At 44.3% G+C, this 20,068-nt stretch overlaps 2 protein-coding genes across 4 annotated transcripts in view; one reads left to right on the top strand and one right to left on the bottom strand.

Annotated features, from left to right (window-relative positions):
• Nucleotides 1-20,068, top strand: part of LOC106651607 (regulating synaptic membrane exocytosis protein 2) — a gene marked incomplete at its 3' end in the record, with an annotated part of 48,295 nt that overhangs the window by 8,182 nt on the left and 20,045 nt on the right. The window contains exons 3-4 of the mRNA XM_023462450.1: nucleotides 9,418-9,954; nucleotides 10,041-10,479. Coding sequence (XP_023318218.1) covers nucleotides 9,418-9,954; nucleotides 10,041-10,479 — 976 coding nt within the window. The remainder of the gene's footprint in view (nucleotides 1-9,417; nucleotides 9,955-10,040; nucleotides 10,480-20,068) is intronic.
• On the bottom strand, nucleotides 11,231-16,927 carry LOC106651606 (ankyrin-1-like). Of its 3 annotated transcripts, none has more exons than XM_023462554.1 (2): nucleotides 16,400-16,927; nucleotides 11,231-14,814 (listed from the first exon to the last, which is right to left on the bottom strand). In XM_023462554.1, the coding sequence occupies exon 2, from the start codon at nucleotides 14,769-14,771 to the stop codon at nucleotides 11,247-11,249; it is 3,525 nt and encodes a 1,174-aa protein (XP_023318322.1). In that variant the 5' UTR covers nucleotides 14,772-14,814; nucleotides 16,400-16,927; the 3' UTR covers nucleotides 11,231-11,246. The 3 variants fall into 3 exon arrangements, with proteins under 3 accessions (XP_023318322.1, XP_014225673.1, XP_014225672.1); XM_014370187.2 differs by lacking the exon at nucleotides 16,400-16,927 and adding an exon at nucleotides 15,538-15,743; XM_014370186.2 differs by lacking the exon at nucleotides 16,400-16,927 and adding an exon at nucleotides 15,572-15,743.

Genomic DNA, 20,068 nt, shown 5'->3' with positions numbered 1-20,068 from the left:
TCGCTGGCCCCCCGTGCGTTTGGCTCGTCCGCAATGCGGGACGTTGAACGGGTGCAGGCAGAGTAGTGTGTGGGTGGGTGGGTAGGTAGGTTGGTTGGTTGGTTAGTTGGTTGGTCGGGTGGCAGCTGCACCGACTCTAGACTCTAGACCTTTGCTGCTGCTTCTGCTGCTGCGTCGCGCCCCGCTATATATACCACAGCAGCAGCAGCAGCAGCAGCAGCAGCGATGAGAGTTCGAAGCCCCCTTCTGGCCATGGCACGCGTTTCGTGCGGCATTATATCGGCTCGCGCGCCCCCTCGGTGTACTCACGCCGAGACCACGTATTATGTATATAAAGAGAAAGCTCGGAAACCGGCAAATATGCACTCGGTGCATTATCTTGCGTATGTTCGATGCGATTTCGCGCGACCGATTATTTATGGGATCGAATTGTCTTTTGATTACGTTGGTGGATTAGAAAAAACGATTAAGCTTTAGGCAGATGATTTTTTAACAATCGATAAGTGTGATTCGAAGTATTAAAATGAGATTGCGGATTGATAAAATTATTAAGAATAAAAGCAATTTTAACAGTTTCTTACTGATTTTGAAGAATGTTACTGATCATGTCTTTCTTAGAAGAAATATTGAGTCTATCAGGAAACTTATCAAAATCGTTCACTAGCGTAACATGAAACTCGAGTAAAACACAATCATATTTGCGCAAATTTTATTCAAATTTCAGACAAAATTTTACTTAAACATCTTCAAGTTTCTATGGATTTTTAAAATGGTAAAAAAAAATTGCATTTACAACTTATTACACTTGTTTGATAGATAATTACGATGCGAATTTCACGGTTTTTCAGTGTCAACTCAAATTTGATGGAGAACCTAATTTCTTCTTGCACCTGTCGCATATAAAATCTTAAATAAATTCGTGAAATTTTGTTAGTGTTCTTTAATTGTATTGAAACCCAAAGTTCTCATCGCATTTGTTGCATGCAAAATATTTCTAACCTTCGTGTACTGCCCTCTGGTGTCTGAGCAAATTTGATTCTTGTCCAAATTTTTTCTCGCATTTGTGACATGAAAAATCGTTGCGACCTTCGTGTGTTGTTATTAGGTGCACAAGCATACTGGACTTTCGTGTAAATTTCTGCTCGCATTTGTCGCATTCAAAATCTTTGCGACCTTCGTGAACTGTCTTTTGGTGCTGAATCATAATCCATTTTTGTGCAAATACCTTCTCGCACTTGTCACGTGCATAATCTTTGCGACCTTCGTGTACTGTCGTTTGGTGCCGAAACAAACCGGTTTTTAATCCAAATTTCTTCCCACATCTGTCGCATGCGAAATCTTTGCGACCTTCGTGGATTGTCTTTTTGTGGACATCCAAATGTGATTTTTGTCCAAATTTCTTCGAGCATTTATTGCATGCATAATCTTTGTGACCTTCGTGGACTATATTTTGGTGTCTAATCAAATTATTTTGTTTTCCAAATTGTTTTTCGCACTTGTCACATGTATAAGCTTTGCGACGTTCATGTACTGTCTTCAGGTGGGTGAGCAAATTACATTTATATACAAATTTTAGATCGCACTTGTCGCATGCATAATATTTAAGACCTTCGTGCACTGTCTTTTGGTGCCGAAACAAACCGGTTTTAAGTCCAAATTTCTTCCCACACCTGTCACATGGGAATTCTCGCTCTTCGTGAACAGTCTTTTGGTGGCTCAACCAATTTGATTTTTTTCCGAACTTCATCTCACACTTATCGCATGAATAATCTTTTCGACCTTCATGAACTACTTTTTGATGGTGGAGCAAACTCGTTTTTTGCGTAAATACATTATCACACTTATCGCAAGTGTAATCTTTGCGACCTTCATGAATTGTCCTTTGGTGCTTGTACAAAGCTCCTCCACTTCCAAATTTCTGCTTGCATTTGTCACATTCATAATCTTTGCGACCTTCATGGACTGCCCTTTGGTGTCTGAGCAAATCTGATTTAGTTCCAAATTTTTTCTCGCATTTCTCGCATGCGTAATCTTTGCGACCTTCGTGGATTTTTTTTTGGTGAAAGAGCAAATACCATTTTTGTCCAAATTTCTTCTCGCATTTGTCGCATTCGTAATCTCTGCGACCCTCATGTACTGTTTTTTGGTGGACAAACAAATGCTTTTTTAAACCGAATTTCTTCTCGCATTTGTCACGTGCGTAATCTTCGGGAATTCCGTGGAATTTATTCCGGTGCTTTAACACAGTCGTTTGGTTTTCGAATTTTCGCTCCTGCTCGTTGCTTGTGTAATCTTTGCAACGTTCGTGTTCTATCTTTTGGTGAAAGAGCAATTGTGATTTTTTTACAAATTTTTCTAAACACTTGTCGCACGCGAAATCGTTGCGACGCTCATGGACTGTCTTTATGTGCAAGAGCAGACTTTTTTTTATTTCCAAATCTCTTGGCACATCTTTCACATAAGTAATCTTTGAAAACTTCGTGGAATATTTTGTTGTGCTTAAGTAAAGTTGATTTATTTTCAAATTTCCTCTCGCACTTGTTGCATGAGAGGTCGTCTTGTTTTTCGTGAATTAATTTCTGATGTGTGAACAAACTCGATTTTTTCACAAACTTCTTCTCACATATGTCGCATGGAAAATCGTTGCGGCCTTTATGAACTGTTATTTGGTGTCTACTCAAATGACTTCTTAACTCAAATTTCTTTTCGCATCTGTCACATGCGTAATTTTTTTGCTCATTGTGAATTATTTCTCGATGCATTATCATGCTTGATTCGAGAGTAAATGCCTCCTGGCAAATATCACTAACGTATTCTTTGTCAACTGAAATAACAAAGTCGTGTTCACTTGAGTTATTTTTTGTGATAACTTGTTCAATTTTATCTTCACGTTTATCCATTTTGGTGCCCGAATCAAACGATAGTTCCGTCTATGTAGTACCACGGTAATTGAATGAGTAAAATTTATCTTTGATATAAATATGGCTTATGGCTTGTGACGTCGGTAAAGGTACGATACAAACTAATTTGATTTAACTATCAACATGATCAGTGTGTCGAGAGACTATGTCAAAGTCGTTTTTATGATCATATTGTTTACAATTAAGTTACCAATTTATATGTTCATGTTGTAAATCTGTAAAATTTTATTTTAAAATTTGCTTAGCTGTATTAACTACTCTCAGTACGTAGTTAGGTTCTTCTCTTGCATACATTTTGGTAATTGGGGTTTCATAGATAAGCCTCTTGGCGAGATATCAGCAAGGCGATCGTTAATTAATTCGTCAACGTTATTTTAATTACTCCTCAAAATAATCACGTATCGATAGTACCGATCGAGGGTAATATTTATTGTCCTATGTACACCGCAATTCGATTATGCAGCTGCGAAGCTCGTGAATCATGCGCTCTTATCTTCATTATTTGTACGTGTTAACGCGCATAGTACGCCGATATTTTTCAATTGTCTTCGCAGTACGTAAGTTTTGAGGTAATTATTTTGCGTTGTTATAATTTCATTTTCAAACAAAAGCGGCTTATTTACGACGGTGGAAGCATAATTTATACGCAGTTTTTTTTTATTTTATTAACTATCGATTGCTCCGTATCTCGCGAAACAAATATAAAAAAAACTTTTAATTATACGTGTTTACCCGCTATGCCTGGTACAAAAAAAAACCTCCGCTTCATAATTACGATACAACTTATTATACTTCAGGGGTTGCTGCTGCCTCTGCGCCGAGGATATACAAATGAGAATGAATGCTCCATATAAGAACCGACCGAACGGGAAATTGTATTCATATAATATACGTTTATCGTGTCTGGCGTGCATTCACCTTTTCGCATAAACGATCGTGCGGCTAAAAATACTCGTGTGTTTGTACGTGCTTCCCGTGTAAGCTGTACAACCCCGAATTTTCGATTCAGTATTCCAAGAGATGATTTTTTTTTTTTTTTTTGATTGATTAGTGTTTTTATTGGGGCCCAATAAATAAGTATAAGATTGGTACAATCAGATGGATATGGCACGACAGACCGTGCTTTAACTTATACAATTATTTTTACTTTACCACTTGCTGATTCATAGATTTAATGATACTGGCCATCTAGTGGCAGTGACTTGAAGTATTACTCTACCTTACCTCAAAACGGCTGAGACTTTGTCTATACTTTTTCGAAACAGTTGAATGATCATTTGAAGACTCATATATAACTTAAAATTATATTATTCTCTTCTTCTTTTTTTCTTCTCTCTCTAGGGCGTTTTTTTCTATTGGGAGTTTATGACACAAGGGGTATGATGTAAATAATCGGATTTCATTTTTACTTATTTTTTGAAGCATTTTAAAATAATATGCTTTTAAGGTATAAATGAACCTTTAATGACGATTTAACTGTTTCGAAAAAATATTGACAAAGTCTCAGCCGTTTTGAAATAAAGTAGGGTACTACTTCAAGCCACCGCCGCTAGATGGCGAGTATCATTAAATCTGTAAATCAGCAAGTGATAAAGTAAAAATAATTGTATAAGTCAAAGCACGGTTTTTTAAGTAAGACATATGCTTTGGAACGAATAACCAATGGGCTGATTTATCGATTAAAGCTCGCCTCCTCATCTTCCTCGTATCGAACGCATCCGCACGAGATATACCCACATATCTAGATATAATAATGGATAAGCGTATAGCGTGGAATTTTTAGGATGATTTCTCGCGTAGGCGCGCCGGTACGTGCCGGTGCCGCGCGCGTTCCTTTGGCGCGAGCGCCTCGGATGTACATAAAGACCGATCTACAAAGGCACGCGTCTCGCGGAAAAGTAAAATCTCGGGGGCCGAGCTAAAAAAAAAAAGAGCCCCGCACATCGAGAGAGAGAGAGAGAGAGACACACACATATTATACACGAGCACAGAGGCGCAAGAGTGTGCAGCTACAGCAGCAGTAGCAGGCTCTTGACATATTGCTACCTAGGCATCTCGGCGCGCGCTGTAGCGGGGCTGGCTATATAGTGGCTGCTGTATATATTTGTAGCAGCACCAGCACGACTACTGAGCTACCACCTACTACTGCTGCTGCAGTCGGGTGCAAGAGAGAGAGACAGAGACAGTAGTGAGTGTATCGTGCAAAAGTGCCTCTTGAGAATGCACCCTCTCTCTCTCTCACTCTCTTTCTCTCTTTGGGTGTGGGAGGTGCAGCAGCAGCAGCACACTGCATGCACAACTCACAGACCTCTGGAACTCTACCTTGCACTATACTATATACTGCTCTCTGTATCTTTGTTGCCAAGCTAGAGGCGCGCGCGCGCCTGTCTTTGTCTGTGCAGCGGCGTTTATTTTTCGACTTCCGCGCCAGACGCGCTCGGAGCAGCTATAGGAGAGGGGCGAGGAGGAGAAGGAGAATTTTTTTCATTTTTTCCGCTCTTTCGCTGCTTTTCTCCTACCCACCGTATACCTACCTTACGCCCCGCACTTCTCGGCGGGTCTGTATAAAGCAGCCGATCTTGAAGCGCCGGGCGAGAGCTTTGATCGAGAGAAATGACTGCAGCTGCTTAATTAAGCCGATGGAAAACGGAGGGGTGGTTGGAAAAAAGGGGGGAATGATAATCGCCCATAAAAGTGACTGCACGCCATTTCATATACAAAGTTACGTGTACACGAGTTTCGGACGATCGTGCGAGGTCTGACCATTTATCGATTGTTTCACTCATATACGAGTTATTTCGTTATAATCCTCGCCTGTCCGCGCGAAGCTCAAAATTCATCGACACGAGCTCGAGGCTCTGCGTATTTATTCGTTCGCAGTTGCGTTATCGTCGGCCGAGCCCGCCAGGCATTAGAGATCGCAATAATTCGTAAATAGTATATCATATGGCAGTGACGCGAGCTTTTAAACGTCTAAATAGCAATTGGCTGATGCGTAGTATAAACAAACGACAAAAAAGAAAGAATAAGAAGTAATTAAAGAGTGCCAACGCACACGAGTTCTCGAGGGTAGTGTATGCATAATAGCTGAGAGAGATAGAGAGAAAGAGTTCGCATGCGAAGAGCTATACACTGACGTCACGCGTGATTATTCAACCCTCTCTCTCTCTGTCTCTCTTTGCTGTGTGTGTGTGTGTGCAGTACTCAAATGAGATTTAATTAATCCAACAAGTAGGCATAGGCCTTCTCTCTCTCTCGTTCTTTTTTTTTCTCTAATCAGACTCGAGCTATAGGTATATAACAGATGCACAGTGTATTTATCTTTACGATACGTATTCGATACCGTACGTGTGTTCGTGCGTTTGTTTTTGCACACTCACACTTGGCAGGCCTGGTATTACACACATACGACACGCATACATATAGGCCCTCGTTCGCGCGCGTGCTGCACACGGTATATAAAAAAAAACACGTACGCGCGTCGGCTCTCTCTCTCTCTCTCTCTCTCTCACATACTCTCTTACATTTTCTCTCGCTCTTTCTCTTTCATTTCACGCATGAGCATGATGAGGCTCCGCTGAGCGGCGGCGGAAACTATGTACACGTAGACGACGATGACGACGACGACGACGGGTGGTGTGTGTGTGTGTGTGTATACGTAGGTACACACACGTCAACGACGAGGCATCTTTGCTCCGTTGTTGCATCGTCGGCTCTCACCTACACACCGACGATGCGTTTATTGTATACGTATATATAGTATATAAACTGCTGCTGTATACGGATAGTCGATCGCGCGCAGCACCTACACACACACACATACACACACACACAGAACAGTCGACGGCGCGGCGTCTGTCGTCGTCGTCGTCGTCGTCTCATCGCCATGACGCGCGCCACAAAGCTCCAGCTCAGGCAGTCTCTCAGTCTCGGAGCGCGTCGTCGACGTCGCGTCGACGTTCCTCCTCGATACGTATACAACTTGTGCATCGTCGATTTTATTTCTATTTTTTTATACGGAAGACGATTCAAGATTCGCTTTCGAGATTTGTGATTTCGTATCGGTATACGTAAGCTCGAGGATAGAGAGAGTCGAGAGAGAGTCGAGAAAGTCAATCAGTGCCGCAGTGATAATTCGATTTGAGCGGCGTGTCGCGCCCGAGTGTGATAAACGAGTTTATCGCGCGCGTAATTCGCTAATTTCCGAATGCAAATTTGTCAGTGCTGCATATTAATCAAGACCCGCAATTCCATAGATATAAAAACGGAGTATTCAGCGTGTATATTGTGATTTAATCGTCATTTTTATACTGCAAGATATAAAATACGTGTGCCCTTGAGTTTGTGTGTGTGCGTCTAGCAGCAGCGAGGGCCCGATCGACGAATCTCGTACTCCTCTGCCAGGAAGGATGTGTAATTCAATTACACATACACGATATAAGAAAACAGTATTTTGAGAGTGTGCCAGAAGGGAGGCTGTTGACCCGCCGCGAGCCAATTCCAAAAAAAAAAAAAACATCACATGTAGAGTCGCGCATGCATATGATGCGCAACGAACGTGAAAAAAAAAGCTTCATTTTTTTACTTGGCTTACGTAATTCTTGAGACGCGCCGATCGCGTCTGGACCGATCAATTGTTTTCTTCGTCGACTTATGAGACATTGATTTATTCTACTCGTCACGGCTTCGACATTTATTCGTTTTTATAGCTTAGATTCCGCTGGAATAATCCGAGAATATAATCGTACTCGATATACACGTTGAAGGAGATAATTATAATCAGGCAAGTTGAATGAAGTTTTACGAATGCATCAATAAAAAAACATATATTTCCCCGATTAAACGCTGAGAGATTTCAATTTCTCTCTTTCTTTACGATATACACGTCGGGGGGGTAGAAAAATAACGAATTTAGCCAAATTGCCAAATGAAATTTCATCCGCAGTCTGCGCGAATAATAGTCATAGTTATATATAGATAAACTCATCCCTCGAGGGAAAAGAGCGACAGTGAGAGAGAGAGTCGGCAACGAAGCGGTCGCTTATTTAGCTTGTACACTACTATGCGCGACGGCAATAGTATAGTATAGTAGTAGCAGCAGCAGCATCAGCAGTCGATCGCCTTTCGGCCCCTCGTGAGCCAACGTACAAGTGCGTGACCTCGATTCGCCGAGAGAGAGAAAGATAAAAGTTTTCACTAACAAAAGGGTCGCTCGAGTATGCACACGCTTGTGTGCCTCTCTCTCTCTCTCTGTGCATTGTAGCCACGCAATACCTGTGCGCCTGTGTATACACTGCCTCCGTGTGTGTGTGTGTGTGTTGACAACTGCCGCAGCTGCTCGTCGATGATCGCGCGCGTAATGTTTTATCAGTGTGAGTGTTTGGATATTTTTTTTTTTTTTTTTTTTGAAAGTCGAGTCATTTGGCGGAGAGCATGAAAAAGTCTACCCTTATACATCCGGTGGGGTGAGCTCGTATTTGCGCGGCGGAGCCGCAGAGCGCTTATCGAATCGAATCGCGTTCGTTTAATCAATTTCCATTTTTTCGTTTGTTTATTTTTCGTTCGTTCGCATGCCTCCGCCCCCACGCGTCCGAAGCGAGCAGCGACGCGCTAATTTTTCGCGCCTCTGCTCTACCCTCGCACAGGCAGCGGAGCAGAGATATATATATGTACCGTCAACGAACCGTGTGTGCTGTGCTGCGTTCAACAAGTTTCGCATAATGTACTTATGTACGCGCAAACGTGTAGCGTACCGACGCGAGCCGCGTGCTGCGCTGCGTCTGTTTTTGTGAATTACCCGTGCCGTTTAAAAAAAAACTTAAAATTTAATGTAAAATCAGACGTTGAAATTAAAGCAATTTATAGTAATTTATACTGGTTCAATACAAAAAACTTTAAATGCCATCTCAAGCATTAATTTTAATGCAAAAATAAACGAACAAAGTTATCTCTTGATTCAAATTTAAACATTTTCATTAAAAGTTAACGTCAAAATACTTATTTAGTTTGAAAAATTTCTGAAAATTCCATATAGATTAATGATGGCAGTAGCCGCTAGATGGCGACGTACCTTTATCTGTAAATCCGTAAGTCAAAAAGAAAATAAAAACTTATATCAATAAATAGCTGATCACGAGATGAACCGTATCGATGAATGAAAAGTATCGACTTCGCTGTAAAGCTAAACAAAAAATTGTAATTTTCTACTCCAATTTAAAAATTTTGATTGAAAATCAACGTCGTAATACTTATTTAGTTTTTGCGCTAATTACTAGAAAAGGTCTGAAAATTCGATAAAAGTTAAGGTCGACATTCACCGCTAGATGTCGACGTACCTTCATCTGTAAATCCACAAGTGGCAAAGTGAAAATAATTGTATAAATCAAATCAATAATTTTGAAATCTCGATCCACATCATAATAAATTTTTATGCTCCCCCATTAATTTTAATTAAAAAACACCTCTAACAACGATGCATTTGAATCGCGTGTTGCAGATAATATGGGTGTGCATACTGTGCCGCAAGAAGCAGGAGCTGCTGTCCAAGTCGGGCCAGTGGATGATGAAGCCCGGCGGCCAGGAGAGCGCCATGATGCGCCGCATGAAGGAGGACATGCAGGGCGGCGTGATGCCACCCGCGGTGCGCACGATTGATCCGCTGCAGGACAAGAGGCCGAAGCTCGAGCGCGCCCAGAGCGCCGTGGAGAAGGAGAACGTGCCCCTGCTGCAGCGCAGCAGCAGCCTGCTCAGGCGCCAGTACTCGCACCAGGAGCCGGGCAGCTGCGGCGTGGGCCAGGTGAGGCGACTCTCGACGACCGACAGCGGCGTCGACATGTCGCTGGGTCCGCACGCCAGGACACTGCCCATGCCCAACGTGGCCCAGTACCAGCAGCATCAGCAGCAGCAGGCCCAGAATCAGACCCCGAGGCATCCGGACGCCTTTCCCGAGGACGATCCGAGCCTGTATCGCGGCGAGCTCGACGGACTGATGAGACAGAACTCGTCCTATCAGAGGCAGCGGCAACTTTATCAGGTACGATACGATGAGAGAGAAGCGCGTCGTCGTGCTTTTATTTTTTTTTGTATATTAAACGATTTTATGTATCGACGCGTATATAGGAGCAGAACTCGGAAATAGCGATGGCCTACGGCCACCCGATGAACCCGATGAACACGACGCCACAGGGAATGATGAGGCCCGGTATGCATCCCAGACCCCAAGGACCAATTCAAATGCAGCAGCCGCTGCAGCAACCGCAGCAGCAGCAGCAGCAGCTTCCAATGCAGCCGATGCATCAACAGCAGCAGCCGATGCACATGCAGATGCAGCAGCAGCCACAGCAACAACAGATGCCGCCTCAGCCGATGATCAGGCCGCAACAGATGCAGATGCAGCAGCCACCGCCGCCGCAACCGATGCAGATGCATCCGGGACCACATCACTTGCATCCGGGCCATCCGGTGATGGGCGCTCCGGGCCAGAGGAGCTTCAGCAGCAGCGAGGAGGAGCGCAGCACGCCCGAGTGCGCCAGCGACGAGCTCGACGATCGGGAGCACGGTGAGTCTCTTTCGTCCTCCTCGTCTCTTTCTTCTTCTTCTACTATACTCCTTTTTTTTTCTTATGGCTAATTCGCTTATACTCTCTTTGCTCGAAATTCGTGTATCACGAATATGTCACAAACTATGTATACGGCTCGATCAAGGATGCGAATCGAAGTTTGCGGGCCTTTGAATCGTGCCAAATGTTGGCAGCGTCGAAAGATAGAAAGAATCGAGCTATTCTTTCGTGGCAACGATTGCCGTTAATTACTCAAAACCAAAGAGAACCAACGATCTGAGAGTAGGGTTATTGATATCGGTCTGCGACTGGACGTACATTGATCCTCCCCTATATCTAGGTGAAATAAAGTTGAGAGAAATGCGCAGCTAAACTATGGGTAATCATCGAATGGAACCAATCATATGGCAATATCGTCGGTATCGTGACGTTTCAGGCGTTATAAGCTTGCGCGAAATTATGCATCTTAATCGTGAAAATCTACGTAGTGAGAGGGATACACTGATAAAATCGTAGAGATTTTGCTGACACAGCAAAATATCTTTTTCTAATCCAGCTTTCAACTTTTGTTGGACTTGCCTCTAAGATTTTTTTCAGTGTATATAAATGATAAAAAATGAATTAAATTTTTTTTAATATATTTATTCGAATGAAAAAACTTAACAATAGTTATAACAATTCACATTCTAGAGTATAATACAAATTAATATATATTCTGTAACAGAAAATGACCATGACTATAGGCTCATATTATAGGCAAATGATGCCTAATCGCGAACTTCTCCCAGCTCGGCGGCCAAGCAAATATTGCACAGATCTTGGCACATCGTCTGCTCGATGACGGAGTCGCAGCAGAGAACGGGCAGCCGGTGGCGCGTCAGCTCCAGGAAAAAGTCCGTCGCGCAGCGCCGTAAGAATCGCCTCAGCACGTTGTCGCACATGCGCGCGATGCACCACCCGCGATGCATCTCGGAAAACACGTTCAGCCACTTCGTCCGCAGCAGCTTCATGTAGTAGGCGCTCGTCGTGAATACCTCGGCCGCCCGCTCGCTACTCAGCCGAATGAAGTCGTAGAACGAGATACCCGGATTCAGGGGTATCCATATCTTTTTGGCTTTCTCGGCGAATTCCATGTCCTCGTAGCAGGGGGTCGACTGACTGCGGGTCGACTCCTCGAACGCCTCGAACTTGACGAGCACTTTCACGATGGTCAAGGCGTCGCTACGAACCAGCGCGTATCCTCTCTTCTCCAAGCACGCGAGTGCCTCCATGAGGCCGGTCGCCAGGCACAATTTGAACTCGACTTGGGCGTCCGCGTCGTCGGACAACCTCTCGAATATATCCTCGTAGTAGCTCACGCCGGGGAACACGAAGTTGGCGAGATCGGCACCGTTGTCCAGAAGTACGTCGACCTTGGCCGGCGAGAGACCCGCCACGGCCGTCTCCAGCGGCGTCAAGCCCGCCGCGTCCCTCGCGTCGACCCGCAACCGCTTGCCCATCCTACTGCTCATCTCGAAAAAATCCCTCAGATGCTTCTCGTTTCCTTTGTAATAATCCTTGCACATGTAGTGCAGAACCGTGGTTCCAGCGTCGTTGGCCGCATTGGGATCGGCGCCTCGTCTCATCAGCAGCTCGACCTCGTGCAATCTGGCCTCTTCCGCGACGCAGAGCAGCGGCGTGTTGCCCTCGTCGTCCCGCGCGTCGATCTCCACCGGCCGATTCAGCTCGTCGACGATCCTGAAGAACATATCCAAAAAGTCGTCATCCTCCTCGCCGCTGCTGTATCTGCTACAAATCATGTGCAGCGCGTTACAGCCCTCCTTGTCTACGTGATTGGGATCGGCGCCCCGCCTCAGCAGCAGCTCCGCGAGTCTTCTGTGGCCCCCGATCAGAGCCAGGTACAGCGGCGTGTCGCCGTCGCAGTCCGGCGCGTCGAGCAGCACCGGCCGATACTTCGGGTCCGCGTCGTCGAGCAACATCCTCGCCAGCTCGTCGTCGTCGACGTCGCCGTCGTCTTCGTCTTTGTCTCTGTCGCAGGCCCGGTGCAGACAAGTTAATCCGATCTCGTTGACCGCGTTCGGATCGGCGCCCTTGCGCAGCAGCCACCTCACGAGATCTCTGTGTCCGCCTTTCGCAGCCAGATGCAACGGTGTCTCGCCGAAGTCGTTCCGCGCGTCGACCAGCACCGGCCGATCGACTTCTTGGCAAATCTCGAAGAACCACTCGGCCGTGTCGTCCGAGGGGGCCCTATCGCAGATCACGTGCAGAGGCGTGAATCCCTCCGCGTCACCCACATTCGGATCGGCGCCCCGCCTCAGCAGCAGCTCGGCCGCCCTCTTGTTGCCGTAGTACAGAGCGGAGTTGAGCGCCGTCCAGCCCAGCTTGTCCCGAGCGTCGATCTCGACCTCAAGCTGCATCTCGTCGCAGACGTCGAAGAAGCTCTTCGCGATCTCGTCGGGGCTGTTAGCGGTGGTCATCCTGCAGATAACGTGAAGAGGAGTCCATCCCTCCGCGTCGGCCAGATTGGGATCCGCGCCTCGTCTCAGCAGCAGCTCGGCCACGGTCTTGCTGGCCCTTTTCAGAGCGTAGTAAAGCGGCGTCCGGCCCAGATCGTCCCGAGCGTCGAGCCGCAACGGCCGACCCATGACGTCTTCGCCGATCTCGAGCAACCACTCGGCCAAGCCGGAATACTTATCCTTGCTATTCCGACATAAAAGATGCAGAGGAGTCAATCCCTCGACGGTGACCGCGTCGGGGTCGGCGCCTCGTCTCAGCAGCCACTCGGCCACCCTCTTGCTGGCGAGGCCCAGAGCGATGCACAACGAAGTGTGTCCGCGCTTGTTCCTGCCGTTGATCTGCACCCTACGCCGCGCCTCGTCGCCGATCGCCTCGAAGAACGCCTCCAGGTCGAAATCGTCGCTACGGCTCGCTCTGCTGATAACGAGCTTCCAAGGAGTAAACAATGCCTTTGTATCGCTCGCGTTCGGGTCGGCGCCTCTTCTCAGCAAAAATACGGCTATTTTGTAGAAGTTGTGCCGCATAGCCAAGAACAACGGTGTCCGGCCTTCGTTGTCTCGAGCGTCAATCTGCACCGGCCGATGCGTCTCGTCGCCGATCTCGAACAAAGTCTTCAATAAGTCCACTTGGCAGCTCTTGCGGCACAGGAAGTGCAGAGGAGTCGATCCTTTCGCATCGGCCAGGTTCGGATCCGCCCCGTTTCGCAGCAGGGTAACGGCTATTTTCCCGTAGCCGTAGTGCAGAGCCAAGTGTAGCGTCGTGCTACCCTCCTTGTCCCGAGCGTCGACCCGCACAGTCCGCTTCAGCTCTTGGTTGATCTTGAAAAATCGCCTCAACAGACGGTCGTCGTCCCTCGTTCTCGCCCTGCAAAAAGTGTGCAGAGGCGTGTCCTCGTCCTCGTCGGCTGCATTGGGATCGGCGCCTCGTCTCAGCAACAGCTCGGCCGTTCTCGCGTGCTCGTGACGCATGGCCCAGTGCAGCGCCGTCCGACCGCACTTGTCCCGAGCGTCGACCAGCACCGGCTGATTCAATTCGGCGCAGATCTTGAAGAAAGACCTCAGCGAGTCGAACTTGCTGCTGTGCCGGCAGAGAACGTGCAGAGGAGTCTTTCCGTCGTTGTCGTTGGCCAGATTTGGATCGGCACCTCGTCTCAGCAACGATTCGGCTACCTTCTTGTAATTGTTGCCCAGAGCCAAGTGGAGCGGCGAATCGCCCGTTTCCGGGACGAGATGGTTGGGATCAACCTGGCCGTGCTCGAGAAATTTCTCCACGACGTCGACGAGGCCGGAGCCGCAGGCCGCGTGAAAATGTGCAGCGTCGAATCTGGGATACAATTCGAACAGATTCGCGACGACGTTCTTGTTGAGGTTTCTGCGGCCGAAGACGCGATGCACCAGTGCGACGTGACGCGGCAGCGGCCGTCCGTCGAGTTCGGAGGACTCGTCCTTGTAGCCGCTGCGAGCCACGAATTCGGCGAACAGGTATCCTCGAACTTCGTCGTCGCCCACGCCCCAGTAATCGACGGAATCCGATATGAGGAGCTCGATTTCCTCCCTTCGAAAAATGTCTAGGACGTTTGGGAGTCCGCACCTCCAATCGACGAGCAAGGGAAAAATTCGACGAAGAAATTCGACTCGCTCTTCTTCGTTCTCCCAATTGACGCCTTCTCGTAAACTCTTTAGTATTTCTATTTTTGTGTCTGCGTCGTACAAAATTCCATCGGGCTCGTCGTTGGAATTGGACATCCAGGTATCGGCGTCACCCAATAAATCCATATCGAAGTACGGTGTGGTATCGATATATTGCAGAGAGTTCAAACTGAAATTAATATATTTTATTTAATTCTATATCCAATTATATGTTATGTTAATAGTTTAGTCTGATTGGAAAAATGATATAAATTTTATAAAAAATGTTTAATCTTCAGTTACGCTAAACTAATAATAAAAGAAACCGAATCGACTCGACGTATACCTAAAACGACCTAGTTTGTCGCAGGCAGTTTTTATGATCTTTAAATATGTAGCCGTAAGTAGCCGGAACGATCAAACTCGAGTAGTTTTTTAATTTTAAAATGTGCTATTCAAGCTTAGCAAGTTGGATAAGCTGAGTTGATTTGACTACTTACAATTGTACATTTTCAGAGATAAAAAAAACACTACAACAGCTTGAATGTTTCAGTTACTTGCTTTTTTGTATGAAAATATTTTACGCATTTACAAATACAAAAAAAAAACACTAGTTGCGTAGATGCGGTTGGTAACGATTGCTATTCTAAACTGTTTTAATCGCGTTTAAAATTATTATTGCAATTTTTTTCGAGCACGTTGCCCGCACTAACGACTAGATCTGCACTTTTCGATGTACTAAGCGTTAAAGTTATCGAGTATCGATACATCGAACGTGAAAATTATCGCGATTGGTCGGTACCAAAGTATCGATCTTTCAAACACGCATCGACACGATATAATTCACCAAACATCGTTACGCACACTCGCACACAAATTCACAGTCGCTTATAAATTAAGAAATATCCCGTACTTTTAATTACTTGCTGCGGACGATGCGATCATACCTTTGCTATTCACGCAGCGGCGTCGTTATATGTACCGACTATAGTACATATGCACCGCGATAAAACGAAGTACACGTTTACAAAGCTATAAGAAAGAAGTGCCACGATCTATGCACACATGTCGGTTGACAATGAGCAACTAGCACGAATACGTATTGTACGTGCACCGCTGGAGAAAGAGAGAGTGGGAACGACAGATAAGGATATTTGACTCCGTATACAATACAGAGACGCAGCAATTAGGCTGCTTCTATACTAGGATCGGGTGCGACTCTATTAGATCCGTTGTGCGACTGCTTACAAACTTCGAAAATGATACCTTTGCTTTTGTTAGCTCATTGGTTCAATTTTTCAAGTTTTCGAAGTTGATACGATCGATATGTGCACTGTGGTGTTACAGAAGCCCAGACCTTATGAAAAATGTCGAAGCTGTTTAGACTTTTAAACGAGAAATAAATAATCACAAATTTGAGCTCACATTTAATTAACTACGATACGTGTATTTTTCCTTGATTAATTTTAGCCATGACATTCTGAATAATTTCAGCTACTTTTTTAAAGAAAATATCTCAAAACACATATTCTAAATTATCGGTATCTTCTTATTATTTTTGACATTGTGTAACGTCCAGAAGGGACTTTAGTTTTGCGAACTAAATGTTCGGCACGGCCTTGGAAATGCTTCTGGCTTTTTCTCGCGCTTTGGCCCATTGATGAGACGTAGCGCGAGAGATCGGCTGAGACCGGCGATTTGGATAGACAAGTTCAGAGGCTAACGACTTATTTCGAAAGATTAAATTTATTTTTAATACTTCAGTTGTAACTTACGATTTGTTGTATCTTCTTGTACAGCGGTGGACTGAACCTTTGGCTTGAGACTCCAAGGACAGAGAGCACAGCACTAATTTTGAGAGAGCACTGATTTCAAAGTGTACTGCACTGGTGGGCTGCTGGAGCACGAATAGACTGAGAAATCTGTGTCTCGAGGAGACTCCAGTTCCCTCGGCTTTCGGCGGCTACAATTTTATTGCTTTTCGAGAGTTGTGATTGGTTCAGTTTTCAATTAGATTTCGGATTTTCTGTCTCTCTGCGTGCTTTTCTGGTTCCCCAAACAACGTCCAAATGCTCTCAAACGCTGCACTTACATTCGAGAGTTAGTTAGATCTTCCGATGAAAATGCTCGGAAAGAAAGAAGTAACCGTCGATTTTTTTATGACTGTCGTAAAAAAGGTGTTAGATTTCACAAGCTACGGTCCGAGCTGTTCCAGAAGACCGTTCGGAACTGAGCGTCTAGCTGTGTGTGTGGTGGATTGCCTGTTTGTAGGCGCTTTGGAAGGGTTTAAGTTTTGAATTTCGTAGCCTATCTGTAGACGACATTATATCGATAAAAATCGGTTCAATAGTCGCGCACAATCAATTTTACTATCGACAATAGCCAAATGCAGAATCCTTACTTTATTTGTTATAATTAAACGAGAAAAAAAAACAAATTGCATATGAAAGTTTGACCATGTTGCGCAAAGGTCTACTGCGCATCTCATTTACTTACTGCTCATTGCGCGCTGTAAACATATCGGAAAATTGTTTTTCATCATGTTAAATAAACAAAGTAAAATTTTTATTTTTCAATTATGACGCATGAAATTCTGAACTTTCTCCTCGCGTAAATAATTATACATTTTTGTTTAATCATTACGAGTCGACAGAGATCGCTAGTGTAAAGCCCCTATAGAGCCCCCAGAATGGCAATCCGCTGACTATTTTGGATGCGCCTATGTAGCAGCGACTCGCCTACGTTCGAGATTCAAAATTTTTAAGAATATAAATTTTGAATTACAAGATACAAAACTATACAAGTACATACAGTCGAGTCAACGATCTCGTCCACTTCTAGACTTTTGTCGTTTTCACACCTATCACCTCTAGGCCATGTGTTCGGTTTTTATTGCTTTACGGCACAGGAACCTTCTCAATTCTTCCATTTATCTTACATATCCAGAAACATTCAACGACTACAATTTTGTATTTCTTGAACGTATTGTTATACAAATTAATATTTTATCGCCATATGTTTTATTATACTGTCTTTATGCCACAACGATTTATATGTAACACTGAACTAAGTGTCTTGCCTGCGTTAGCCGCTCCGAATAAGCTAGCTACTAAAGATACTCAAAAAATGCTCGAATAAACTCCGGAATCGTGAATATCTCATTTACGTAAATAATAATAATAATGCATTCTAAAATCGATCGCAATCGGAGCTCATTCCGTGACAAGTGAAAATTACGTCGAATCGCGCTCGCGTCTACCTAGAGCACGGCTCGTTCGTTTCTTTATATACATTCTCGATTAATACGAGACGGAGTGGTGGCGGAAAATAACGTACATATATATAGGTACATATATATATTAATGAGACCAATGCGGAGCGCACACGATCGCGCGCTAAATAGACATTTTTTGTGCGAGCGAATCCTCGAGGAGTACGTGTATATATAAAAGGATATTTCAGACACGCGAAGGATATAACCGATATATAATTGATGACGTCACGACTCTTCCTCGTGTGTCTCGCAGTCCGTATACTATTATATCGTATATAACGTACATAGTATGCCACCGCTCGCCATGCTCGTATACGTGCTTTAACGATACGGTGACGTCATTATATAAGAAGCTCGACTGCAGGCCGACTAGCAGCAGCCTATATACGAGACGCACGTGGGATAGAAGCCGTGTGTGTAGTGTGACTCGCTGTTTTATTATTATAGTTCGCACACGTTTATACAGTAAACGTAAATAAAACAATGCTTGGTAGAGGAACAGAGAGCGAGAAAGGGTTTCTCTTGGAAAAGTGAGAAAAAAAAGACAGACAAACAAGCGGATCGTTCTGCCTTTTGACTTTTTCGCCTTCTGTCCGATCCCAACCCTCTATAGGTGTCGTCGAGCTCTCTAATAACGTTTGACCAAAGCTCGCTCGGCCCAGGCTCTCGACTGTACACTCGGTCAAACATATATATATCTATACACTGCACACACACACGAGCTCTCGGAGAGAAGGACGTGCCGCTGCTTTTCATTAAAGGCAGTAACTCGTGTATTATAAAAGGGGGGCTATGCTTCTTTCGTGCGTAGTTATGTTATACACATACCTATACTCTGTTTGCTCGCGCGCAGCTTTCGATATCATAATGTGTGCTCGGCTTCGCCTCGTTAATTCGTGATTAGCGCGTGTGTGCGTTGCTGTTTCGTGCGTATCCTTATACGAGCTTCCTTTTGTATATAATGTATTTATACCATCGATGCTCGGTGTCTAGTTGCGCATTTCTATACATTTTATCTTCACTCGAGATGTAAAGGGGAAGATCGATGGTGTGGAAAAATAGTTCAGTGATCTAAATACACTACTTACTTCATCGACAGGCGCTTTTTGCGTACGCAACGTTGTTGCTCCCATCGGTATACAATAGGAAAATATACATGTGTTATATTATTACGATACGAGCAAGTAGGCACAAAGAGATAGTTATGTGACAACTCCGTAGAGTCTATTGTACCCCAAACTTGCGAGAGATTTGTAATATGAAATAGAAAATGAGCCATATAGCAACGTGTACAGCAGTCTAGGTTTATTTTTTTTATTTTTATACACGATATAAATATGAAATTCTGCGATCTCTTGTGCGTAGCACGAGCTTCCATACGCACATGAACGTTGCTGCTATAATATATACCTCAGCTAAGGTAAGTCCGGTGTATGCATCCGATCATATGTAATTGTCTCATCTCTCTAATTCGAACATCCGATAAATCAGCGAGTGCATGCACTTTACTATGTGATAAATGAATCATTTTCATACAGATCATTATCGAAAGGTTAGGTAGGGGATGATTGTGGGTAGTAAAGAAAGCCATATCAACACGTACCTCAATTAGTTTATCAAGGACTTGTAGGAGATATGGGATTCTTCTTCCTCTCAACTTGCAAAAGTTTTTTGTAAAATTAATTTTTTCTTCATTGCATTTTTTGGCGTTTCACTTTTTTTATAAAATACGTCTCGCTTTCCTGGTAGAAATTCTCAACATTAGTAACAGGACAATGACCGAACGATGACTATTTGAAATGTTTTAAAATAAATTTGAAACAATTTGCTTATTTTTGATGATTTTTTGGTTATAATTATTGTACGAATAGTAAGCACATTTTGTATGACCTAAAAATGGCAATTTAATCGTTTCCAAATATTTAGACGAATTTTTAACCACTTTAAGTAAGATATTACTTTAAGTTCTACCGCTAGATGGCGAGTACCAGTATCTGTAAATGTGCAAGTGGTAAAGTAAAAATAATTGAATAAGTAAAGCAAAGTTTGGAACAATTTTAATGTGGCTTATTTTAACTTTTTGCTGGCAAAAAACTAGTCATGAAATGTTGAACATTTCTACCAAAGTTGTCTTGATTTTTAAAAAGAAAAAAGTTTAAAAAAGACCTGT

The sequence above is a fragment of the Trichogramma pretiosum genome, unplaced genomic scaffold, assembly GCF_000599845.2.
Source record: "Trichogramma pretiosum strain Unisexual culture from Peru unplaced genomic scaffold, Tpre_2.0 scaffold147, whole genome shotgun sequence".
Classification (NCBI taxonomy): Eukaryota; Metazoa; Arthropoda; class Insecta; order Hymenoptera; family Trichogrammatidae; genus Trichogramma; species Trichogramma pretiosum.
The sequence above is the reverse complement of the archived record's forward strand: the minus strand, read 5'-3'. Positions and strand labels throughout refer to the sequence as shown.